This window comes from Natator depressus, chromosome 1 (assembly GCF_965152275.1).
Source record: "Natator depressus isolate rNatDep1 chromosome 1, rNatDep2.hap1, whole genome shotgun sequence".
In the NCBI taxonomy this organism is placed as follows: domain Eukaryota; kingdom Metazoa; phylum Chordata; order Testudines; family Cheloniidae; genus Natator; species Natator depressus.
The window spans coordinates 328,015,324-328,043,171 of record NC_134234.1 but is presented as its reverse complement, the minus strand read 5'-3'; the positions used below and the strand labels follow the sequence as shown (position 1 = coordinate 328,043,171).

The 27,848-nt window shown below is 39.6% G+C and overlaps 1 protein-coding gene across 2 annotated transcripts in view; it reads left to right on the top strand.

Annotated features, from left to right (window-relative positions):
- Window positions 1-1,945: 1,945 nt before the first annotated feature.
- Window positions 1,946-27,848, top strand: part of CACNA2D1 (calcium voltage-gated channel auxiliary subunit alpha2delta 1) — a 651,754-nt gene continuing 625,851 nt past the window's right edge. The window contains exon 1 of one of the 2 annotated variants that reach the window (XM_074942556.1): window positions 1,946-2,385. In XM_074942556.1, the coding sequence (XP_074798657.1) occupies window positions 2,291-2,385 (95 nt within the window). In that variant the 5' untranslated portion in view covers window positions 1,946-2,290. The remainder of the gene's footprint in view (window positions 2,386-27,848) is intronic. The other variant, XM_074942557.1, reaches the window with a different exon arrangement.

Here is a 27,848-nt window from a genome sequence, read left to right as displayed (position 1 = left end):
AATGCACAGTAAGGCAGAAATTCTCAAAGTGTGGTCTGTGGAGTATTTGCTGCGAGTTGTTTTAGAGAGCTGGCTGATCACATGAGTAGAAGGATGGTCTGGTGGTTAGAGCACAGGGCTGTGATTTGGGACACCTGGGTTTAATTCCGTGATTTGTCACAGATTTCCGGTGTGAGCTTGGGCATGCTGCTTAGTCTTTCTGTGCCTCAGTTTCCCAACTGTAAAATGGAGATAACAGCACTGCCGAACTTCACAGGAGTATAGTGGGATAAATAGATTCTGAGGTGCTCAGATACGAGGGTAAAGGGAGCCATATAAATACTGAAGATAGATGTTGCTAGCACTGCCTCCTCAGTTCTATGTGTTGGATTGTTTTTTTTTTTGGTTTGTTTTAAAGTTTGATGAAATTAAAAATAATTGTCATTGTTCTTCTACCTGTTCTATTAAATATCCATGACACATTTCCCCACTGTTCCTTTACCTTGTAAAATAATTGTAGCTTCCATGGGGATGTTACTGATGATGAATGGTGTAGTGGGAGAGGCTGCTTTGCAGGATTGTGCATGGAAGAGGTGGTGGCTCCTACTGGACCATAGACAACTTTTTTGAGGCTGGGTAGAGTTAACATATAAAATAACTGTTGAATCTCACTTTAATTAGTAATATTTTATTATGACTAAATTTGTCCGCTTCTAATACAGCAAAATAAACAAGCTTCTATTCCAAACTTAGTTTTCTTCATTTAATAACTAAATCCCGAAATTTTTAGCAGGGATAAAGCCCCTTCCTAGCTCCCAGTTGTCTATATCCTTGGCTCTAAGATGATTTCTGAGTTCAAATGTTGTGAGGCAAGGTGCATGGGGTATTATCTTTTATTGGATCAACTTCTGTTGGTAAGAGAGACAAGCTTTTGAGCTTACACTGCGCTCTTCTTCAGGTCTGGGTTCTGTGTAGCTGGCAATCTTGTCTCTCTCGCTAACAGAAGCTGGTCCAAGAAAAGATATTACCTCACCCACTTTGTGTCTCTAATATCCTGGGACCCACAAGCTTACAACACTGCATGCTTAAAATGTGGCAAACACACTAGATACACTGATCAAATCTGGTCTTGTCCTGGGAAGGAAATAGGTGGAAGGGGCCAGGTTATCAAAAGTGCCGCGCTTAGCACCCATAATTGGAAACCGATTTTCAAAAGAGCCCCCCAGGGGAGCTGGTGAAGGCTGAGCCCCGCACTTTTAAAAATCAGGCCAACTTCCATGGGGAGCCTAAATGGAAGCTACTGAGTAAGGGGGGCAGTTTGCCTAGTAGTAGCCGAACTTGCAGGGTTCTCTGAAGGGGGGAAACACCCTCGCAAGGGCTGCCAGCGAGAATCAGAGCCAGGCAGCCGCCCGGGAGGTGCCGAGACCCAGCCGCACACCCAGGGAGCCTCCCGGGAGGTGCCGAGACCCAGCCGCACACGCCCAGGGTGCTGCTAGCGACAAGCCCGGCGAGGCTTTCGAACAGGGGGCGAGCAGGAGTCTCACCTGATTCTGCGCTGCAGTTCCCAGGCTGCCTGGGCTCCAGCCCAGGGCCAGTCAATAAAACAAAGCAGAAAGTGCGTTGCGGAGCAAACCAGGGCCGGCTCGGAGCCTGGCCTGCGAGGCTGCCTTGTGCAGGGTTTTCTGGCATGTGGCTGGCTGGGGCCAGGCACCATCTCTCTCCCTCCCCCCGAGCTCGGGAGATCAGATGCTGACTTTGGGAGTTCCTCCTATTCCTTGTATGGAAAGCGGCTCCCCATAGGGCTCGCCGAGACCCATCTGACACCTTCCCCCGCTGTGACTTTCCCCAGCTTCCCTTTTCTTCTTGCTCGTAGCAGGGAAGCAAAGGAGAAATCTCCCAGCCTCTGCTGCTTCCCACAACTCACCCGCTCCAGCAGCCCCCACGCCCGCCGCCTCCGCCTCCTCCCTCCCCTCCCCTCCTCCGCAATCGGGAATAAATCAGAGGAGGAGAGACCCAGGCACGCCAGAGCGAGCGGAGATCTGCTCCAAAAGTAGCCCTGATGGCGGCGGATCGGATGGAGCCGGAGCTGCTGCTGGAGTAGCGGAGAGCCCCCTGGATCCCCCGCTCCACCCACAGATCTCAGTCGGTCTCCTCCCCACCCTCCGCTCCGCTCCCTGCTGCTGTGCCCATCGCTGGGCGGCTCCTCGGAGAAGGGAGGGGGGCACTTTAAAAAACAAAACAACCCGCCACTCATTTAATTTTATTATTTGTTCCGTCTCCGTGACTGGGGGATCGATCTTCGATCAGGAAGATGGCTGCTGGCTGGCTGCTAGTCTTCAGTCTGACACTTTTCCAGTCCCTGGTGATGAACCTGTCCTCGGAAGGACCGTTCCCTTCTGCCTCAACGTAAGTCCCACCTGAGTTTCGGTCTGGACTGATATATATATATATATATATTTTAATTGGGTGGTGGGGAAGGAAAGCGTTTCACTGGGAAAGTGTTTGTGTGTTTGGGAGAGGGTGACGACTGTAATTTGCAGGAGAGTTCTTCCTGGGGATTGGGGGAGCCCTGATAATAAAGCGGTAATTGGGGTACACTGCAGGATTTTGGCTGCTTTTGTTTTAAAGATCCAGGCTCTCCAATAGATGGTCACTGAGAAGAGAGAGAGAGGAAGACCAGGGAAAGCCAAGTACTGTACTTTTGAGTCAAGGGATTGGCATGAGAGCAACACTCAAGAGCAGATCCCAGTCTCTAAATATACCCCCAGCAGTTTAGCTGTGCTAAGAGGAAAGTTTCTAGTTGCACACATTCCCCTCTCCCCGCCCCCACCAGCTTCAGAGGTTATTTGTTTGCCTGGAATTTTAACACTTTCTATTTTTAAAAATACTGTAGCAATTTTTCTTTTAAATAAAAGATGCATGAAATCTGTGTCCCTGCCTTTCCCATGCATGTTTCCAAGACAATGTTATTTTACTTTTTGGATGAAGATTTTAAATGTAGGTATGTGCTTCTTTCTACTTGGATCTCCTCCAGTTCACAACATGAATATTTTGACAGTTCCAGGGTTTGTTTTGTTCATATGGTTTTGTGTGTGCATGCATGTGCAAAAGCAGACTTTTTTGCAACATAAGTAAAGTAGCCGTGTTTTCATGCAGACTCTCAAAGGGTAGCCTTCACAATAATTACTTAAGGGGATTCACCTTTACACCTTTAAGAGAAATATTCTTAATAATAGCGGTTTTATGTTGCTGTTTTGCATGGATGTAATAGAAAATTGTAAAGCGTTGCACAGTTATTAACATGAAAGTGTTTCTCTGAGCAAAGCAAGGAGCACCTGAGAAAAGCATGCAAAACAAGAAATGGGGGAAAAATAGCCCAATATGTTATGTTTTTAGTTTCAGCCAGACACAGGACAAGAAACAATGTGGACTAATGACCACATTTTCTTTTTAGAATTACTTACTTTAGTTCCTGGGTTAAAACCTATCATTAGATAACTTTATGTGGATGGCTCACTTTAATGCATTTTACATAAGAAAAACAAAGCTAAGGGTAGTCTTCTGTGGTGTTTGATGCTGAGCAGAATTTACTGTCCGAGCTCATTCTGTACAGGAGATTTCTGTGATTACAAGTAGTGCTTTTTCACCAATTAGTGCAGCTTGTGTGTTAGGATTGGTTTCAGTTTTCTGTGTTGGTTCCATTATGTATTGGAGCAATGCTAAAAGGATGCACATACTGGTACAAGAAAGAAAGGGATTAAGAAAGATAACTGCGTAACCACTTAATATCTTTTAGACTATATAAACGATGCCTTGACTTTTCATTTTCATTTACTTTTATTTTCTTGCACTGAAAGAGTTACTTACAAAGATGTGCTGTGTAAAACAAGAAGAGTTAACTAAAAAATAATGCTAGGATACCCATCTTTTAAAACCTTACTACTCTTAGACTTCAACATCCTAGATCAAAACACTATCTCTTAGTGAATTGATAGATCATGTTATACACAATTATTCACAATTGATCTTCTTAAATTTATCTAATTTATAAAAGGTAAAGAAATATGGAAACCAACATGATGGAAAGCAGATACTATAAAGCTCATGAAAGCTTATGCTCAAATAAATTGGGTAGTCTCTAAGGTGCCACAAGTACTCCTTTTCTTTTTTATAATTTCCAAGTAGAATTATGGATCTCTTTTTACTGTGAGATACTTTGTTTTTAAATCTTAGTAGTCCACTCAGTTCATATTTGCTTCTTAACTTCACAGTTACTCTTACTATTCATGATGATAAGAGCAAACATCAGCAGAATAAGGTATTAGTTAATCAAAGAACTTTAATGATAAGGAGTGCACAATAAGAAATATCTTTTCTCTTGGTTAACAGCATTTATATGTTCTCCCATATCTACTTACTGTTTTTTGTTTTTTTTTTTTAAATCAAGCCATTAAAATATTGTAGAAAGAATCCACAGTGTCTGCCTATCCTTCATAATAATGTATTTCCTCTCTTAAATGAAATCAAAGAGCAAATAAGTCTCATTTCATTTAGGAGACAGTTCAGCAGGCTGGTAGGAGGGCTTGTTTTGCAAAAGTAATGATGTAACAGGTGAAGCCGAAAACAATGCTAGGATACTGCTTTTAACAACTGCTAGTGTAATGATGTTTTGCTCACCAGTGTATAGTGTAAATGGGGAAGAATAAAGTGAAAATGACACAAGTGAAAATGTCCCTGAGTGTAAATCATTTTAGATGTAAATACTAGTAGTACCAAATAGAAAAAAAAACTGAGGGGGTGGAAAGAAAAAAAGGGATACTAATAGTTTAAAACCAAAGGCTGTTTAATGCCTGATATGTCACATTCATCTACAAGTATTTTCCCAATATTTTTGATATGCACCCCTCTCTTTTATCATTTATTTGAAAAGTTGGTGTTAGGCGGCATTTGAATATTGCTTGGTTGGGTGTATTGTAAATAAAAAAATTAGCATATCCAAGGCTACGTAGTTGTAGATTTCATCAACAATTGTTTCCCACCCCATTACTCTGTGAATTTTGCATCAGTTAATGCCATTCCTGCAGAACTCAAAGAACTCATGTAATCAATACAGTGATATAAAAATGTTATCTTTTTTGGTAAAGAAAAACCAAAAAGCTGTCACTAGTGTCTCTGAGATAGAATCTCAGGCATTTGATCAATTTCACTACTTTGGCTTTGATATGTTTACCCAGCAAAATAGGGGGAGTCAGCTTATTAGAAACATCTATACTGAATGAAATAGAAACCGGAGCTGTTCATTCAAAATCAGAAAATATGGTATAGTCACATAGTGCTGCAAACAGCCAATGTTAGAATATTTTAAACAGATTGAGGAGTTTCTGTATTGGGAAATGTAGGCATATTGATAGATATAACTTGATCTTTTGATATAAGATTTGACAACTGATCAATATATATTGCACATTTCGTTAAATATATCATTTTCACTGTGTCAGAATATTAAGGAATTATGCAGTGCACTAAAATATACAGTGGTCTCTTATGTTTCGATTTCCAGTAATTCAGTCATATGTGCAACATTGCATACATTTTGCACTTGTATGAGAATATTTTTTTTGTATGGCAGACCTATTATACTTTAACTGAACTGCTGGTAAAAGTACACAATGCATTTCTTTCTTTCTTGTCATGTATGTACATTTAATGACTATATGTATCTAAATACAATATTTTAATGTATTTTTTAACTTTATTTATAAGGACAGCATAGCACACCATTGGTGCTACATGAATAAAATAACAGTAATAGAAACAAAATAAGCCATTTTAATTTCAGATTTTTTTTAAACAGTCATACTTTTTATATCAACTAAAAAGCAGTGATTACAGTAGTGTTGATATTTACAATAACACTGATTAACATAAAATGTAAATATGTACTCCATGCATTGAGAGGACTAACTTGGATATTTTGTTAAACAATTTAAAACGTAACAGTTAAGTGTTTGACAAACTTAGGGTTGGATCCTATTAAATTCAATCGGACTGCTTTTGTGTATGTGTTTGCAGGACTGGTCTCATAGTTTGGTTCTGTCAAATCCTTTTTAAAATTTTCTTTCTTTAGTTCTCTCTTTTTATTAAAATGACTCTCTCCTAATGTTTGGGTTTTAAAACAGGAAGTATAAGTTCATGACATAAATGAGACAGACTTTGTCACTTCGGATGAATTACAAGATTTATTAATAAAAACGAGAAGTCCTTGTGGCACCTTAGACACTAACAAAATTATTTGGGCATAAGCTTTCGTGGGTTAAAACCCACTTCATCAGATGCATGGAGTGAAAAATACAGTAAGTAGTATATAGATTACAGCACATGAAGAGGTGGGTGTTGCCATACCAAGTGGGGGGTCAGTGCTAATGAGGCCAATTCAATCAACGTGGAAGTGGCCCATTCCCAACAGTTGACGAGAAGGTGTGAGTATCAACAGAGGGAAAATTGCTTTTTGTAGTGACCCATCCACTCCCAGTCTTTATTCAGGCCTAATGTGCTGCAATATATATACTGCCTACTGTATTTTTCACTCTGTGCATCTGATGAAGTGGGTTTTAGCCCACAAAAGCTTATGCCCAAATAAATTAGTTAGTCTCTAAGGTGCCACAAGGACTTCTCGTTGTTTTTGCTGATACAAACTAACACAGCTACCACTCTGAAAGATTTATTAATATTATTCAGAATATGTAAAATGTGTGAGAATAACAAGGAAATCGTGCATATACTTATAGACAAGCAAACATTTAGTAAATAAAGGTCTAATCCTGCAAACACTTACTCATATGAATCACTCTTACTCTCTTTTGTGTCTTACTCTCATTACTCATTGAAGTAAGGATGACACACATGAAAGGACTGGGATCTTTATCTTTTGGTTTTTGCACATGATCCTACCAAGTGTAATCCTACCATTAATAACTCTACAGGCTAGACTTGATACTCTGTATCACTTTCTGTATTAAATGAGTACTGACAAAGGGTAGACAGAAGTCATGCACAGTGTGTATTTTAAATGTGCTGATAAACTTCATTTTAACACTTCCAGTATAACGATTATTTGATCCTTTTTATTAAAAAAATTTTTTGATAGCAAAATATCCTATTTAGCTTTGAAGCTAGTTGTAATATATCAAGTACTAGCCCTTTTGAAAATAACATTGTTTTCATATATCCAGAAATACTCTGCCATAAAAAATACCCTACTGATGTGAGCCTTCATGTAAATGGAACAGAGAGAGGGAGCCAAAAGATGTAATGTGCTTAGAAACAGGGAAGTGAAGTATCACCTCTTGGTGTGTTCTCAGCATCATGTGTCTGAGTGCTAAACACTACACAAGATGTATAAAACCACAGGTGCTTAAAACACAATCTTATGAATGTATGTCTAGTAGAAAATAAATTTAAAGCAGAGTGCAAAACAGCTTGGTGACCAGTGTTGTTTTCTTTTAGTGTGTGTGTATGTATATCGATGTGTGTGATGGTGATAAATGAAAGTTATCTGGATTCACACAACAATTCCATTTTTTATTATATTTATTATCAGTGAATGGGAGTTTCTTGGTATTTTGGTTTTATTTCTTTCCCTCTTATTAGTGTTTTGATCTCTCCCCTGGCCCCCACCCCGTGGTTATTTCTTCTGAGGTTTTCAAACCTACAGCTGTTACATTTTATTAGGTATGAAGATCTAAACTGAAAACTTGCAGCATAGTCACTGATGAGAGAGAGATTTTCATTGACATAAATCAGTGGTTTAGGGTTCTTGCCATCTTTAATCTTACAATGATGCTATTTTCAGAACTGCATTGCTCATACCCTACAAAACGATTTTATCCAAGAATTCAGCTGCTAGAAAGAGAGGGAGGGAGCCTGGCAGTATGTTAGTTTTATATGTGTTCACTTAAATAGAAGGCCTTTGGTGTAGATTTTTTTAAAAACAATATTAATTTAGCTGCACATTTTAATTTGGGGGAGGGAAATGGTAAAATTTTAGTTTAACCTTTTGCAAACGATAAACAGCAAACTGGGTTACACAAATCCACTGATAACTGAGGTTAGACCTTTTAATGCCTTGATCCTCCATCCCTTACTCATGTGAGCAGCTCTTACCAAAGCAAGTAATCTCATTTAAACCAATGAACTATGAAAAGATTTTAGGGTTGTAGTACTGGGTAGTATAACAGAGAGAAGAAAATAGACCAATCCTACTCCTACCGGTTTTAATGGAAGCAGGATTGGGCCCCAAACTCCCTTGTATTTTCACAGATGAACTAGAGTTTCGCATCCCTGTATGCCTATATATGCATTTTGTTTAGCGAGTTTATAAAGATCTTCGTGACTAATGCCAGAATTGTGGACCTGGAATAAAACCCTCTCCTCTGCTTAGGAAGAAGAAACTTCACCAATCTATAATGCTGGGAATCGAATTGTTACTTGGACCCCAACTGTAATTTGCTAAAGTCAAATGCTGTGCTTTATTTTTGTCTCTAATAAATACTGAATCAGGCTTATTTACAGAAATGATACAAATTTATTTTCTGGATTTAAACAATTAGTGACTCTCTAGCAGCTTGAAAAAATGCAAAGGTTACTAATTAACAAAAAAAACCCCAAGAACCCTAAAAACATATTCCTCATTATTCGCCCTTGGGCAATCCATATTCTCAGTGCTCTGATTACTGTCAAAGCTCTCCAGTATGAGCATTTAATTCTGTCTACTGTCATTAAATGATGGGTATCATTGAATATTTAAATTCTATATGACCGAGAATGCGGCCCCAATTTTTCCTTTTGTACTTACTAAAGGACCCGATCCTACAACACCTTTCTCATTCATATAGTTCTCTCACATCAGTGATACCACTGTCCCCTTGGACTACTCCTATGATTTGCAGGATTGGGCCCAAAGCTGCATTTTGTAGTCACAAAGGGTATTGCAAATAATAATGAACTGAATACTGCTATTACACGTTATGCGCTTGTTTCTCATCACTCCTGATTGATACTGGGAAATTCTCTTCTAATTTATATGGGTATCTTATTTTGAATAAAGAAAAGGAGTACTTGTGGTACCTTAGAGACTAACCAGTTTATTTATTGGTTAATCTCTAAGGTGCCACAAGTACTCCTTTTTGTGAATACAGACTAACACGGCTGTTACTCTGAAACCTGTTGTTTTGAATATGCTTTTTGGCTCCAACAGTATAATTATTTCCATATAACACTGTACTGATCATAGAAATGGTTTAAATACAAACTGAAAATATATAATATTAATAGCAAATATATAATATAATATTAAAAGTCCTGCCCTCAGTTGAATTTGTAACACCTTGATGACATTAATGTGCTGGTTTGAGTTTAACTGAGGACAAAGTCAGGCCCAATAGGTCTAATGTTCCAGTACATTCAGTCAAATCTAGCCTGCTAATTATGCAATATTGCAGTAGATCATGGGTGGGATTTTCAAAAGAGCCTGAGTGACTTAAGAGCCTGTACATACCTTATTGAAAATCAATTGGACTTGTGCTCCTAAATCACATCAGCCCCTTTAAAAATCCCAGTCTGTATCAGAGGAGTACATCTAGGGGACTTACTGCGTAAACCTTACTCAAGCTAAAGCCCATGGCAGCTTTGCCTGCAAAGGGGCTGCTGGTTGTGGCCTTGGGTCTTTCCCAGGTGTGTAGTACTACACATTTTTGAAACTGAGATTAGTTCAGATTGTGCCCCCATCAGCAGAGTGCTCAGCAGCATCTCCATCTTCCCATGCCCTGAGAGCTTGGATTTATGCAGTGAGGGGGCTTGGGCTCAGCAGGCCTGGCACAGGAAGAGAGTGATCCCACAATGGACTGAGGCAGCATGGATGATACACATCACTCCCTCTCACGAAGATCCCCCTCGTAAAAGTGATACAGAATGGAACTTTGTTGGTGGGGTTGACGTTTGTTGAGGGTGGAATTATTGTCCAAAGTGTGACCCCAAAGCAGCTGTCCTATGAAGCAGGGTTATCAGTTACAGGGGGCACAGATCCTATCTGCATAAGTGCCAACGCTCATTCCACATGAAGGCCAGCCCTGGCCCTGATTGTTGTTTGAAAAAATAAAAGCAACTATGCTGATATAACAAACTTGCAAAAGCCTTGATGTTTCCCCCGCTGTTTTATTTTTCTGGGCTTTTGTTGAAACATCATTAAATATATAGTGTTGTGCCAGAGCACAGAGAACACACATGATTTACAAAGGGAAATATGTCAACTATGGCTTTGTACATGACTGCTTCATTTGTTTACAACCTACTGTCTTTAATGGGAATTAATAGTAAATTAATGAATTCTGTAATGATGGGCTGGATATTTGAAAGATAATATCCTTATGTTCCATACAGTTTCACTCCTGAGCACATTTCCATGGTGACAAAAATCAGTACTAAATGTGTCTGATCTGTACTCCTTAAAAGGTGTGAACATTTGTTACCATACAGTAACCCTACTTACATCAATGGGATATCTTCCATGAGCAGTGACTTCTTACTTGAGTCAAGTTTTGCCAACTCAAACTCCATGTTTTATATTCTTGATTTGGGGTTAGAATCTGACCCTAATCAATGAATCTTTGAGAAGCCCCATTCATGTCAGTGGGGTTATTTGCATGGGCAAGAATTCATCATATGAGTAAGGATTTGCAGATTAGGCCCATAGCTCTCTTTTGTTTTTAAATAACTAAAAATAATGGGTCCAGTCTTGCTCCCATTCAATTCAATAGGAGTTTTTAATTTACTTCAGTGGGAGCAAGATCAGACCCAAAATTCCCCCCACCCATTTCTCCCTGAAGTACTCTTCACTATGTGCCAGTGGTGGAAGAGAGAGGCAGGAAGCTGGATTTTTGTTCATCGTATGATTTTTGCTATTTATTTACAAAGATTCTAACAAGTTTATGAAAAAGATTGACATTCTATTGCATCAACAAATCAGCAAGCTTTTGCAGTTAATTACAGTAATTCAAAATCAGACTGTCTTTATTTGAGGCAGTGCCTGAAATACTTATAGCATCTGAATGTAGGGTTATAATATTTCTGGTTATAATAAACCTTGCTTCTGTGGGATTTTTTTGCCCTCTTTAATTACCTTCTCTGCCTCTCTCCCCTTCCCGGCTTTTTAAGAGTTCAGTAGGAGAAAGAATGCAGATCAGCTGTGATAGATACAGATTTTGCAAATAATGGTTTGGGGCCTTGAACCTGAAATTGGATCAGTGTGTTCAGAGCCCAGTCCTTCCGCCCTTACTCACTTGATTCACATAACTTCAGCTGGGCTACATGTGTGAATACATGAAGCAAAATTTGGCTCATGTTTAGCAAAAGCTCTGATGTGACTAGATCGAGTAAAATAAAGATTACAGTCATCGTTTTCCTTGGCATGCTACCGAAAGTGAATTTTGTTTTGGATGCCTTAGTGCAGCCATATTTTCTGAGGTAACAATTTTTACTTTAGGATAGCTCCTCCATATGACATCATTGGGGGTTGGGCACTGTGAGTTTATTCTGGAAGTGCAGCTATTCCATGCGTCATGTTCCCCTCTGCACATTGCCAGTTTCCCAGAAGATATCAATGCAGGAAGCGATATGGGTAGAAACAACCTTATACAATATAATGTGTTTTATCATCATCATCATCATCATCATTATTAAAAATTCTATAGAAAGAATAACATTCTGTACTAGGGTCTCTGTCACCCTGTCAAAAATGACATTATCCTGAGTCGCTGATAACTTGGAATTAAATAATCTTATGAATCAGTGTCCTAATAGACCATGTATTAGTTGGTGTCTGCTACAGACCACCAGATCACACTAGGGAACAGAATGATGAGCTCCTTACTCACCTATTCGGCATGTGCAGGGAAAAAAAAGCTGTGTGATCATGGGGGACTTCAATATGAGTGACATACACTGGAAGCATTATGTGCTAGTACTAAAACATCCTTGGAATTTCTAAATATTATAGAGTTCAGTTTAAACTCAAGCCCAGACAAGTAATAAATATACTTGATGCTTTAAAAGGGCCTGTTTTACAAAGCTGAAAACAATTACAAGTTAGATCAGCGGAGAGGAAAAATTTAATGAGAAAAATGTGAATGATAATTAGGAATTGTTTAAGAACATTTTACTAGATGCCAAAAAGCCACAATCCCACAACCAAGGAAGAAGGATGTCTTGGTTAAAAAAACAACCTGGTTTATAAGAGAGGTGAAGGCAGCTATAAAATATATAGCAAATGGAAGAATGAGAGTAAGGAATATAAATCAGAAGCTAGGAATTGTAAAAAAAAAAAAAATAAAATAAAAAAAAATCCTTTGGGAAGTAAAGGAACACAAGGAGAAATTTATGGCCAGCAGTATAGGATAATAAGCTCAAGTATGTTAGGAACAAAAAGAATCCTAACAATGGTATTGGTCCATTAATAGATGGAAATGGTGGAAGTATTAACGAAAATGCAGAAAAGCCAGAATAGTTCAATAAATATTTTTGTTCTGTATTTGGGGAAAAAACAGATGATGATGTTATATGATAACTCATTTTCCATTATATTAGCATCTCAGGAGGATGTTAAACAGCAGCTACTACAGTTAAACATTTCAAAATCAGCAGGTCTGGATAACTTGCATTCAAGAGTTTTAAAAGACCTGGCTGATGAGCTTGCTGGACCATTAATATTTGTTGTTGTTTACAATAAGTCTTGGAAAACTGGGGAAGTTTCAGAACACCGGAAGAAAGCTAATTTTGTGGCAATATTTAAAAAAAGCATAAATAGGATGACCCACAGATAGTTTATAGGCCTGTGAGTTTGTGGATCTCTGGTAAGATAATGGAGCATCTGATACAGGACTTGATTAATAAAGAATTAAAGGAGGGTAATATAATTAATGCCAATCAATATGGGTTTATGGAAAATAGATTCCATCAAACTAATTTGTAATCTCATCAAAAAAAGATATCAAGTATGGTTGATAAAGAGAATGTTGCTGTAATATACTTAAACTTTTGTATGGTGTTTTGACTTGGTACTGGATGATATTTTTATTAAAAACTAGAATGATGTAAAACATGGCACACTTTACATGGATTAAAAGCTGGTTAACTGATAGGTCTCAAAATGTAATTGTAAATGGGGAATCATCATTGAATGGGTGTATTTCTAATGGGGTCCCTCAGGGATGAGTTCTTGGCCCTGTGCTAGTTAACATACTTTTCAGTGACCTGGAAGGAAACATAAAATCAGCACTGATGAAGTTTGCAGATGACGGAAAAATCGGGGGAGTGGTAAATAATGAAGAGGACAGATCACTGATGCAGCGTGATCTGAATCACTGTGTAAGTTGGGCACAAGCAAACTATGCATTTAATACGGTTAAATGTATACATATAGGAACAAAGAATGTAGATCATACTTACAGGATGGGGGACTCTATCCTGGGAAGCTGTGATTCAGAAGAAGGTTTGGGGGTCATGGTGGATAATCAGCTGAAGATATGATACAAGTGTTATGCTGTGGCCAAAAGGGCAAATGCATCTCTTGGATGCATGAACAGGGGAATCTCAATTAGGAGTAGAGAGGCTAATTTTACCTCTGTATTCAGCACTGCTGCAACTGTTGCTGCAATACTGTGTCCATTTCTGATGTCCGCAATTCAAGAAATATGTTCATAAATTGGAGAGGGTTCACAGAAGAGTCACAAGAATGATTAAAGGACTAGAAAACATGCCTTACAGTGATAGACTGGAGGAGCTCAATCTATTTAGCTTAACAAGGAGAAGTTTAGGGATGGCTTAATCACTGTCTGTAAGTACTGACGTGAGAAACAAATATTTAATAATGGGCTCTTCAGTCTAGCACAGAAAGGTAGAACAAGATCCAATGACCGGATGTAGAAGCTAGACAAATTCAGACTGGAAATGAGGAATAAATATTTAACCGCGAGAGTAATTAACTGTTGGAACAATTTACCAAGGGTTGTGGTGAGCTCTTTATCTCTGGAAATTGTTAAATCAAGATTGGATGTTTTTCTAAACTATATTCTCTAGGAATTATTTTTGGAGAAGTTTTATAGCCTGTGTTATAGGAGGTCAGACTAGATGATCACGGGGTCCTTCTGGCCTTGGAATCTATGCCTCTATGAATTATTAAACTCAAGGTATTTAAAAGACTTTCTACAGAACCTTGTTAAATGACTGCAGAACCCTGTTGGTTTCACCTTTATTACATTTTGTAGCACTTCTCTAGCTGGGAGCAGTAATATCATTCTGTATCTATAACCCCTCTTCAAGAGGGATAAAGGTGGAGGTGTGGGGGCCAGAGTTCTAAAGGGAGCTGTGCTGCTGGGGAGAGTATCTGCGATTGGGTGGGATAGAACATTGATGTACTGCATAAAGAGGGTTGGCTTTCTACAGTGGTAGGAGGTATGCGCAGGTCCACATCCATTTACTGGTGAATTTGCTGGTGTTGCCAACTGTGCCCCCTTCCTCAGGGCTAAATCCATCCCCATGAGTGGATGATGCAGTGTCAATGGTATTTTTTCTGCAGAAGAATAACGAGAAAGGAGACTAAAGGGGTATTGTTTTTCTGGTTTATGACCCCATGGGAAAATGTATTACATTATAGTTAAACTGGTCCAGTCTTTTCATACTGAGCCTCTCTGTGGGCTTGTTCTAGTCATTTAAATTCTATGCCTCGGTTTCCCTCATTTATTAAATGGGGGTAATACTTACCTACTTCGCAGATGTCCAGTTTTACAGATGAGGGGCCTAGTACCTAGCCAGATATGGGGGGTGGGGATAGAAAGAGGACTGTCTAGATTAATTTGTTACTTAAGGTTTGTAAAGCCCTTTATGAATGAAAAGTGGTTTTATTTTTATACTCTCATTGTGCCTCAGAAAGCTGCATACACATGATCTTTCCTGACAGGATAGTAATTCTGATTTATCTGCTTCCCCCGGCAGATGCTTTTTATAGAACAAATGAAAAGTTGCTGTCACACCTAACCCTCCCCCCCTTTTTTTTGGTGGCTGAAGGCCTGGGGAGTTAGGAGAGTTAATCCCCCAAATCTTTACTCCTGGGATGTACACAGATTGTAAAACATAAGCTCAGTAGCATTTTTAGAAACTAACGCAGGAGTCAGCAAAAATTTACAGACAGCACGGTGAAAAAGACCAGCATATCTGATTCGTGCCAGCAGTTAGTTACATTCATTTTGCTATACCCCCATCATTTCCTCAAATGAGAACACCTGAGGGGATTATTTCTGGAATTAATGAGCTCCTGGAGTTCCCACTGAAGGCAGTCGGAACTGGGGGTGCTCAGCTGATTTGAAAATGGGCCATAAACATCTTAAGTGTTCTCTAAAGAAAACAGAGAGGGAGGCTAATACAGAGGTTAGGATGCTAACCTAGGACCCATCCTACCTTGCAGGGGTGCTGTGTGAATAAATATATTACAGACAGAGGGGAGAATGGGGCCCACGTAAGTACTTAAGATAAATAGAACTACTTAATGAAATTACTTCCAAGGACACACACACATGTTGTATGGGGGGCAGTGTAGTTGGGGGCGGATTAATTACAGACAATTAATGCCATAACTAATGATAACCACTGAAGTAGCAAGTTTTTTTCAAATGTGAGTAACAGGCCTCTCCATGGTAATCATTTTTGACATGCGCAACAGAAGGAAATTTGTATAATCCTTATAGTGTTAATTTGTTACTTTCAAAATCACTTTCTTCTGTGGCATCTTGTTGCATTTGGCTTTTGCAGAAATGCTAGATTTGCAAGTGAGTGGGTGATCTGCATGAAGTGTTAAGGAGATTACATAAAACCAAATATGTGGGACCAAATTCTGCTCTGTATCTGAAGGCAGAATCTGGCTAAATTAATCCATGTGTGACTTCAGTGGAAAGAAGAATTTGGCGTAAATGTGCATGCATAAACATCCATAGATATAATTTGGGACCTGAGTCTGATCTCCCTTAGATCAGCATAAGTCAGAAGTAATTCTACTGAAGTGAATAGAAGTTATATTGGTGAATGCAAGAAGAGAATCAGGCCCATACCATATAAAACCAAGGTTCAGGATAATCTGCATAAAATAATTTCTTATTGTGCATAGGCAGGTTTTAATCCTCAGGGAATGAGTCATCACTGTCAAGGCCTGATTGTGCAGATTGTATAAAATAAAATGTATTACATATCATATTAGGCTAGCAAAGGGAAATAGTAACATATCACAAAGGAAACCATGCATGATATCAGATGTGGTCATTTGTCTTCCCCTTAAATTATCAGCTCTGACATCACTTCATTGTCTATGCATTGCTGAGCAAGTGTCCATGGAAAAGAGGACTTTTTAACATGCTATAGCCATGGCAAATCGTTCCTTCAGGTTAGCAACAAATGCTATTTTGTATACATATGTGATTGTAAAGAGGAAGTATTTTCCCTGTTTAAAACACTGTATATTGTCTAATACTGTGAAGTCTAAAATGTAAATGGCTTTCACACGTTTTGCTTTTTTTTTAGAAGTAATTAGTTGTAGAGCTCAGCATTTCATTTCAGCTTGGGTAGGAATGATCAAAGTCATTTATTTTAACCCCTCATTATGCAGAGCTGATTACCTAGTCCACCATCTGGTGCAAAATCTTGATTTTTTTCCAGGTATTTATATTTTAAATCTTCACAAAATCTAAAGCATCAGAGTTCTGCAAAGTAAAATCTTGATCTTTGTCACAAAAGATATATTGGAAAATATTTACCTTCTCTCTTCTCCACCAGGAGTTGAAATATACAATGGGGTTTAACGGGGAGACTGGTCTAGGGGTGAGAATGGGGTGTAGGAATACCTGAGTTATATTCTTCTGCCAGTGCTGAGTTTACAATGGCGCCAGTGGCTCCATGGAGTTGAGTCCCTGTTCAGAAGAGGTAAATACATCCAATTTTTTTTTTTGAAGGATCACAAAACTCTCCTAACCCAGATCATTTATATTGAAAAGCCACTCCCTGGTTGGCATTACTTGTATAGCACCATGCAGAAGAAGGGCATAACATACTGTTCATCGGGAGTTAGTAGGCGCAGGTGCATTCTATAAAATCAAAACAAAAAATATGTGAGTCAGGAAGCTGGATTCTGTTCCTGGCTCTAGCACTGACCTACTGGATTAATAACAGTTAATAACAGACTTAAAAGTGGCAATTCTTCAACAAAAAACCTTCAAAAACAGACTCCAATGTGAAACTGCAGAACTGGAATTAATTTGTAAACTGGACGCCATCAAATTAGGCCTGAATAAAGACTGGGATTGGATGGGTCATTACAAAAATGGATTTTACCCTACTAACTTCCCCCTACTGTTACTCACACCTTCTTGTCAATTGTTTGAAATGGGCCACCCTCATTACCACTACAAAAGTGAGTTTTTCCTCCCTTGGTATTCTACTGTTTATTGAATTGTCTCATTAGACTGCCCCCCCACTTGGTAAGGCAACTCCCATCTTTTCATGTACTATGTATATATACACCTGCTACTGTAGTTTCCACTCCATGCATCTGATGAAGTGGGTTCTAGCCCATGAAAGCTTATGCCCAAATAAATTTGTTAGTCTCTAAGGTGCCACAAGGACTCCTTGTTGTTTCTACTGGATTGTGTTTCACAGCTGGGTATCATCATCATCATCATCATCATTATATATTAGTTGTAATGCCTAGAGGCCCCAGTTGACATCTGGTCCCCATTGTGCTGTGTGTAGTTAGAGAAGAGCTCTGAAAAGCTTACAGTCTACATAACCAAGACAGAGTGGGAGGGGAAACAAGCACAGAGAGGTGCAGGGACTTGCCCAAAGCTGCACAGAAGAAGATTGACATAACACAATCCTGGACCCCTGATTCCCACTATAGTGCGCTAAGTAATGTAGTTAGTCCTGTAGCCCAAGTGGTAAAAGTCTGCATACAGTGATGATGAACAATGGGGAGAAGGGTTGTCACAGCTGTGTATAAAATAATTTGCTTTTTCCTTTTTTATGAACAAAATAAACAAGGAAATGACATGCAAAAATGCTAAATTATAGAACGTTGTTCAGATTGCGAAGTCAAATACTCCAAAGTTAGGAAATGTCAGCTTTCAGGTTGCCTGTGCAATCTTGATTCAGCCCCCTTGTGCATATGCATTATGATACAGTCTTTAATTAAATGATCACATATGGATATTTCCACAAAAATCCATGCCTCTTTCTGGAAGTAGCTAATTATACTGTTCATCGGGAGTTAGTAGGCGCAGGTGCATTCTGGGTGAAGCCTTGTACCTAAACTTCAAAAACTGTTTTAAGTAGCACCTGCCCTTATGGGACTAACCAGGAATTTGTCAATAGCTTTCCCTATCAGAGATAACTAAGTGTTACAGTCTGTAAGAGTCTCAGTCCAAACATATGTCACTTACAGGAATCCAGTCCAGCATATACTTATTTAAAGATCAGGTGAGCCACAAATTGGAGATCAACCGAAAAATAATTAATCCCAAGTCTGGTTAAAACAGCAAAAGAGAAACTGATTAGGGAGAAAGTATGAAGTTGAGTTACCATCAGATACCTCTAAAAAGTCACGGTATGCTGCTTTGATAAACTAATAACTGGGGTTCTATAACTGTTAGAGTGAAACAACTCTACAGTAGCTGAAATAGGCCTGTTTATTTTTCCATGCAGGCTCATAAGTAGATTTTGGTCCATGCCCATCAAATATATATATTCTGTGTGTTTACACAATGTATGTATGCAAGTATAGACTGTATACAGTCTAGGTGTATGTGTATATATATTTGTGTGTGTGTGTATGTATATATACTTTTGTTTTGTTTTTGTATATGAGACTTCTCGTTCAACAGTAATTTGGTTCATTGCCAAGTTGGCCTGTTAGCACTCTATAGTTAACATGGACACATACCCCTGCGTGTGACATTTGTTTCACCTGGGAAAATTGGATAATAAACTAATGAAGGTTTTCTTGGCTGAAAATGCTGTGTATTTTCAGAGGGGAGCAATTACAACTGAGTGTTATGCAGTCTTTGTATCTAAACAGAAAATCATCAGACAAATAGGCTTTATTTACAGAAGCATATTATTCTGGTGTGTGTGTGTGTGCAGGGGAATGAGGGGGATGGATGCATGGACGGATGTACATTTTATATAATCTCTGTGACATAGGCTGGGATGAAGTGATGCCCGTGCATTAGGACACAGGGATTCAGAAGCCTGGTAGTACATCAGGTATTTTTCTGACCATCTGATTTTGCTTTCAATTGAAAGCTGTTGTCACCTTCCATTGGGTTAGAATCTGAATTGTAGGGGATGGCTCAGAGAACAGTACTTCCAGGAGAGACATTTAAGAGGCAAATGCTGTGGCGTAGCACTGGAGAGCACCCCAGGGTTTTGGGTATGCTTTGCTCGCGTTCATACACCACCAGGCAAGTTAAACAGCCCATCTGTTGCTGGAAAATGTAGATTTAGAAAACACCTCAAACCTTCCAGCCTAAAGCTAGATATGACTGAATGTGTCCACTTGACGTGAGTCACAGGAAGAGGATTGTGCTTAGTGTCTAGGATGCCTCATTCTAATATGGAGGCCTTATAGAGCAGGGCTTGGAGTCTTGGAGTCAGATTGTTGCTAATTGTTTCTGCTTCATTTTTCTCCACTGTGACAATGGGATAAGAATACTTGCCTCTCACAGAGGTCTAGTGATAATAATTTAAAACGTAAAATGCTAAAGCCTGTTACATTTGAGAAGGTAAGAAAAGACTATGTACAAAAACCTATTAGAATGATTTTCAGCGATTAACAAGTATTCCTGTTACAGAGACAAGTGGGTGAGGTAATACCTTTTATAAGACCAACTTCTGTTGGTGAGAGAGACAAGATATTACCTCACTTGCCTTGTCTCTCTAATATCCTGGGATCGATACAGTTACAGCTACACTGTATACCAGTATTCCTGTTTTCAGCCATGGCATTCATTTATGGGCCTCAAATTAAGATCAGAAAGATTTAGGCTAAGTATCAAGGAAAAAACGTCCTGACAGACTAGGGTTTCCAACTTTGATTGGATGAATTCCTGGAGGTTTCATCACAGGACATTATCTTTAATTTCTGGAGACTCCAGGACAATCCTGGAGGGTTGGCAACCCAGAAAGAATCCTTGGAGTGTGGACTCATCCCTTAAAGTGTTTTGTGGATGTTTCCAATCTATGAGACTTCTAAAATATTACTGCAGAGGTTGTGGAAATATAATGTAAAGCCCAATCCTTCACTAGTTTCTATTGCTCACTTACCTTGTGCAACCTGTTTGTACACTAGCAAAATATATTTTACTTTCCATACCCAGCTGGAAGATTTGGGGTATGCAATGCGGGGTCTGGTAATGCAATCAGATGTATTTTTGAATTGTGTGTTGTTTCAACTACCAGTCATCCAGAGGAACTGGCATTAATGAAAAAAGAAAAGGAGGACTTGTGGCACCTTAGAGACGAACACATTTATTTGAGCGTAAGCTTTCGTGAGCTACAACTCAGTTCATCGGATGCATTCAGCGGAAAATGCATCCGATGAAGTGAGCTGTAGCTCACGAAAGCTTATGCTCAAATAAATGTGTTCGTCTCTAAGGTGCCACAAGTCCTCCTGTCCTTTTTGCGGATACAGACTGACACGGCTGCGACTCTGAAACCTGGCATTAATGAGTTTATACAAATCCATGGTTCAACATGCTTTCCTCTGTGGATTTTCTAAGGCTTCTCTGAATTAAACATCTGTGGGATATTCTTTTAAGGAGATTTCCCAATTCAGTGTGGCTCTGCATCTAACCTCTTTATTGCCAACATTCACTGGAGGAATGCCACGACAGTCGTTGATATTCTGTCTGGTCTCAGTCCACGTTATCTTGTAATGAAATAAAATGTAGCTTATTCAAGTATTCACGCTTTGTGGCAAGATATTGTTAAATACTACAGCTATGCAGTCCTTCTCCCCTGAATATTCTGGTGACAAGCAAGTTCACAGAGTCATAGAAATTGCAGATAGAAGGGGATCAATTGGGTCACTTAGGCCATTCCTCTGCCAGTTGCATTCTTCGATGTCAGTGACATTACAGTTTTAATATCGTGAGTGTGTATTGTGCCAAATAGGCAGACCTGGGGAATGAGTTCCTCTCTCACACAGAGCAGGGCAGCAGCAGTGGGCGTGTCCTCTCATCGTCCTACATAGTGCCTCTGTTGTTGCAGTTATTTATATTGCCATTGCACCTGGGAGCTTCAGTAATAGATCAGGACCCTCTTGTCTTAAGCACTCAACAAACACAGAACAAAAAGATGGTCCCTGCCATTTTGGAGACCTGATACCTAGAAGGGAGAGAGGAGTTCACCTCATGCCCATTCAAATGTTGGTGTCTTTCCTACGATTGCCGATAAATATAACAAATAATGCCCAATGGTGGTGTTTGGCTGTCTTGTGCCATGACATCTATCCACTATGAAGTGACCTAAGACCACCACCTCACTTCATATGAATCACTGATCTTCATGGTAGTCAAATATTTCCTTTTCACATGCACATACAGCCTCCATTGGTTTCAGTGCGGTATGCACGTGTGCATCAGAGGTTGAATGGTGTGCCTTTGCCTTACTTCCATTTATCTGCTATCTCCTTTATTCATGTTACAGAACAATAATACACTAATGCTTTGCTAAACTGCAGATGGTGACTATTGTTAATGGATTCTTTAAATGCAGAGATATTAATGAGATGGAAAATTTGCATACTATCACATGAGTAGGGAATCAGAATTTATCCATGTAGATATTAAAATATAATTAAATATGCTCCATTACTGCATTGAGTTTTTGGCTTTTAACTAGGTTACCTTGGGCATATATCATTTGGTCACTTTTTGCCTCAATTACCCTGTCTGTAATATTGGTAACAAAGAGCATGTCATCATTCTACATCAGGCCAGGCTCAATGACTGATTATTTCCTGTCTTATTTTCAGCAAGTATTGAACCACTTGCTTCCCGTATGAGACTGTGGATGAAATCCTGGCCCCACTCAAGTCTTTGGCAAAACTTGCATGGGGTCAGGATTTTGCCCTAAGTATTTTCAAATAGCTGCTGTGATGCTGATGCAGATGGAACGACTACATTTTCCTGCACCTACCCTGCCTTCTTTTGCCAAGCAGCGTATATTCTTCTTAGTGTCTGTCTTTATATCTAGTTGCCTCTCAAATCTTTATCAGTTGCAGTTGGTAACAAGTTTGTATCTAGATAGGTGTATGTTGCTTGAGAGAGCATTAATTCACTTTTGTTTTTTGCCAGCTCTGCCATTGACTAGCAAAAAAAAAAAAGTCTCTTTTTTTTGTCCAGGGTAGAGTGGGCAGCATGGGGACCCTTGTGCTATTGCTGTACCTGTTCTGTGGACAAGGTGAGCACTCCCATTTCTAGGGATGGCAGTTGTCTTTCACGAGTATTAAAAAGTCTATCTCAGACCCGCTCGTGCATCCTGACAGGGAGAACGTATCTTTACCAAATAAACCATAGGTAGGTATACGTTACTCCTAGGATAGAAAAATAAATTTCCTCTTTTGTTTGTTGTAGGCTAGTTATAGAAATGGACTAAGGCCAATTTATCAGTGGCCACTGCTCTCCTCATGACATGCTGTCATGGTTGTAGTCATCGCTACCACCTAAGCTGGGGATCCCCAGATATATGAGAGAGAGGGCAGAATGTTCTTGTGAGGGCCTCTCATCATTGGAATCACTCCCGCCTTTTGGTCTGTAATAGCTAGTTTATTGACCTCTAGAGATCACTGAAAGGCAACTGGGTTTCCTCGCTGAAAGAGAGTAGGAGAGTTCTTGTGGCAGATCTTTTACATGTATGAATGTGTGCTGGGTTATTGTTGGTTGTTGTGGAAATAGGGGATACAGGGGTGGTCAGTTTCAGGGTTCTTTATCTAGGAATTGTCAGGGATTATCTAAAGGAAAAGGATGTGCATGCAAGTCTAAATATTGTTGCTGTTTCCCAACTCAATCTCAGTATTTTTTGATTTATACAGTATTAGGGATAAATAATGTGATTCTGCTGCCTCTTGGAAGGAAATCAGAAATCTTAAAGAAGTGGTACAGAATAGATGGTAAGAAAGAAATGTCCATTTGAGCAAAAGCTCCTGCTATAGCTGGATATTGTTACATTTTAACTTTATTATTTTGTTTTATTTAAAGATGATAAAGGAAGTAAGGAATCCATAGTAGGGTTGTTTTATTAATTGACTGTATGTTGTTGTAGAGGATGGTTGTGTGATTTTTGTCTTGTGGCATTTGCATATGTATCTCAGATTCTTCAGTATAAAAAGAAGTGCTGTCTGATTTGCATTTTGAGAGCAGCTTGGATTCAGACAGATGACAATCAAATTGGAATATGCCAGTCTGCGGTGTGGTTTTTAAGTGCAAGGTTGACTAGTAACTGAAGTTCAGTTTGGAATTTTAAACCCTGCAGCAGGGACATAGTGTGTTCTGCTAAGGAGCAGCAGGGAACTGGCTCCACCTGAAGAGACCAGGTATGGTACAGTTGGACTGAATTCAGCCTTGAGTGTCTGTCCTTCCTTTGGGATTGCTGATATCTGATGAAGTCCGCACTGTGCTTAGAGTGCACTCACTGACAGCGTGTCACACAACAACAGGGTAATATAACTAATAAAGATATTTGCTCTGTTTTCTTCATTGCTCTTGTTGCTTTTATTTTTAGCTCTCTGCTACAAGAGCCAGGGCTGTGGATTGCTTGCTCTGTTGTGCACTCTCTCTCTCTTTCGCTCTTTGGCTGTCTCTCTCTGTCTCTTGACAGGTGTAAGGAGGATCCTAAATATAGAATCCACCCATCGGTTGGCTCCAGCAATCAGCAGGCACTGATTTAGCATTTCTCTTAACCTTCTAAGTTCCAAATGATAGGGTTGTTTTTTTTTAATCTACAAACACATTAAACTACAAGGTATTCTTAAGACCATCAGAAAATTGGGATATGTTGTAGTATGTATGAGCTATGCCATAAGCAGGCGTGTCCGTGAAACAATAGAAGGTTGTCAGGAATGGTTTGCTTAAGCTGCAGTGATGGAACGGTATAACAGGAAGGGCCAGAAAATGCATTTTAAACAGTTCCTGTATCTTAGCCACTTAATGAGATGTTAGATCATTGATTAGGAAGAGATTCAGGAAACATAAATAAGCATATTCTTCATGTATTGGGTGTTGACTACATTTTTAGCACTTATATTCTTCATGGATTTCCCAAGGTAAATAGAGTAACAGTCAGTGTAATGGGTGTGTGGGGGTGTTAATCAGTTGCATCCTGAGACAAGAATGAAATTCCAGTGCATGTTGCAAAATGCAGTTTTCTTGACTCTGAATGTTTTATGTTACTTTCATGAAAACATTTTAAAGAAAAATAAAATAAAGTGTGATAACTTTATTTCATAAATTGAAGTCATTAATGACTTAGCTGAGGTCAGTGCATTACCAATGTTTAACATTAATTGACCAATCTTAATTTGTTATTGGAAACAGTTTCCAATAAAGGTATTTGCCAAAGACCTGCAATTTTAAATTTAAGGGAGCAGGTAGTTTTTCTTTTTAGATTGCCATCAGGAATTAAAGGGGTCCCAGCTGTCTCTCACATATCTGTACACCATTAATTTCAGAGGGAGTTTCGCACAGCACATAGAGAGTGGTGTTGAATTTTAGCCTGGAGGATGTAATTCTTTATGTTCTACATCCCTTATGACTGCGCATGTCTATGGAATGTATATGTCAAATCTGTAACACCACAGACCACCTTGAGGATAGCTTCTTTAAATGGATCAAGACCACAGTAATAATTTTCCTCATTAACTCTGTTACAGGTGGCCTGTCTAGCTGCAAGAATTTCCTCCTTGTTTGCCATGGTTCAGTGCCTTTTCTCAATGGCAAAGCTCCCTTATCCTGAATCCTTAGTTCTCCCCACTCCTTCTGTCATCACTTTAGGGTGGAACAGGTTAGTAGTCCACCACCACCGTTATTTCTGATGTCTTCATGGGGCAACCAGCTGGGCTGTGTCCTCCAGTATCCCAGTTCACCTGGAAACCTCTTCAGGGAAACAGGAAATACTCCTCCTCCTCCTTCCGCTACTGGCTGCTTGCCGGGTCTGGGATTATCTGCTAGCATTGTTCATTCCATTGATTTTAGCCGTGGAGTGAGGTAAAAGGGCAATGTGCCAAGAGCAGCACAACTCTCGCTTGAGAAGATGCTTCGAGGAGCAGGAGCGGTTTCTGTCCCTGTTCCCTTGTGATTGAGAGGTGCTGAAATAACTCTCCCTCCCCCTGCTGCAGCCAGCTGAACAGGGTACCAGGCTGGGATTTATGTTTCCACTGAATGCATCCGATGAAGTGAGCTGTAGCTCACGAAAGCTTATGCTCAAATAAATTGGTTAGTCTCTAAGGTGCCACAAGTACTCCTTTTCTTTTTGCGAATACAGACTAACATGGCTGCTACTCTGAAACATGTTCTCAGGTGTGGACCGTGAAACCGTCCGTGTAAACTCACTGGCTCTTCGCAGTTCAGAGGCAAAGCCTGCTGAAACATGGCAGTTTTGGCTGAGTGTCCCTTTGAGTGTCTAGGCTCAAATAAATCTGAAACTCCAAGGGGCACAAACTCAAGAGAGCTGAACCTGATTTCCAAAGGAGCAAAATAGAACTTGTGTGACCTGAAACTGCTGCCTTTTTTGCACAGCTGTAGCTGCTTGTGAACAGATGGGCTCAATCTGTAATGACAGCTGAGAACACTGACCTTTCACCTAAAGCTATCGTCTGTCTCTACGTAGCCAAGAACTTAAATCAAAGCATTTTTTTAAAAATGCATGTACTAACGATTAACAACGTTGGGTTCATTCCTTCCTCCCACCATCATCTCTGCCAGTCTCACTCCTGCAGTGGACGGTTCCTGGTCTTCCAACACCCTCCTCTCTGCTTGGCCTGGGCTTTGGATGGATTTCTTTCTTTTCCCACTCTCCCCTTTGCAGAGTGCACTGGGGAGAGAGCCCATCTGCTTCACCATCATCTGTATAACTCTTCCTGGTCAGAATCTATCCATCCTTCCCCCATCCTCACCATTTGTCTAGGTAGAAGATATATTTTGCTAACTAGAATAGACATCCAGGGCCAGACCCAAAGTCTACTGAATGGGAGTCATTTCATAAAGTTCAATGGGCTTTGGATCAGGCCCTTAGTCTGTGTTGTTTGGAAGTAATTCTGTTGGTTTGTTTTACCCCAGGATAAAACTGCATGAAGCAGAAATATCATTCAGGTAGGAAAATGAATTCTAGAATAGATCCTAGTAAAAAGTGAATATGAGCAATAATGTAGTGGGATTAATGACTACACTTTGGCATTAGATTGTGTTAAACAGGAAACAACCTCCCCAATTCATCCATGTAAAAAGATAAAAGGGTTAAAGGATAAGGATGTAAGATTAAGGATGTAAGAAGGTTAATAAGAGGATACACACTAATTGTGTACATGAGCATAAAGACCAAAGATTGCCTTAATAAAAATAGACCTCCTGGAGATATTATGTGTTTGGCATGTATCTAGGTGATGTTGACCTAAAAGAAATGTTGGGGATTTGCTGCGTATATGATTCTGCATCAGTCTGAGTGTGAAAATTGCTGGCACTGGTATCAGTGGTCTTGAGACCATGGACTCTGCCATCTCTTATCCTGGCAACTATAAGACCAGCTTATTCATAAACCTCCATGCATGTGTGAAAGGGAAGGTACAAGGTATCTTGTGCTGCACAAGGGCTGCTCCCTCCCTATGGTATCATCTGCTCTGGGGCAGAAAGGGAGTAGGGTCATGGAGCTTGCTGGGCATGAATAGAGAGGCAGGCGGTAGCATCCTAAACCTGCACAATCCTCCTTCATACTGTGCATCTTGAAGAGGAATTTCACCTTTTAAAGGCACAGTCCCTCCTCATTTTCCTCTAGGGCAGTGCCGGCCTATGGCTAAATGCCACAATGTAGCCTATGCTGTGTAAAGCAAAGGCATGGCCTGCCACCACTAGAACAGATAGCATCTTTTAGTAGTTACGTGTTACAAAGAAGTTCAATTGGGATGCACTGGCAGTCACTTGGTCGAATAGATGATCTGATTTTGAAGTAGCTGTATAAGTTGCAAAAACTTACTCTCCATGTAAGGTGCTTCCATTCCTAGGTTTTGTATGTTGGTGGATTTGAGACCTCATGAAAGAACACTTGGCTAGAGCATTTTACCAGTCAGAAGGAGAGTGAAATGTGTGTCCTTGCTGTTGGGTTCTTGTCTAAGGCTTTTAGAAGTAGCAGTAAACAGAATCCTTTTATGTGTGAGGAGTTCTCACCCTCTGTTTTAAAATGAATTGACATTTTGGTTCCATATCCTATATGAGAGGATTCCTCACAGTTAGTCACATGCAAGACGCCAGACTCCGTTTTGTCAAAGTAAAAGGCTCAGAAAACAGATGGGCTGGATGTCAGTTTTAAGAAGCAAGGAAAAACTGCAATCTTCTTGTCTGAATGTACCCTTAGGCTATGATAATTACACTGTAACATCTCTTCTGCCACTCCTGATGCAGGGTTTAAAAGCTCCAGAACCTGCGGGTCAGCCCAACGGCTTCTGTTCTTCTTTCCTTCAACAGAATTGAAACATTTTTTAAGGTATAAGCTTGAAAATGTTTCTAGATGTT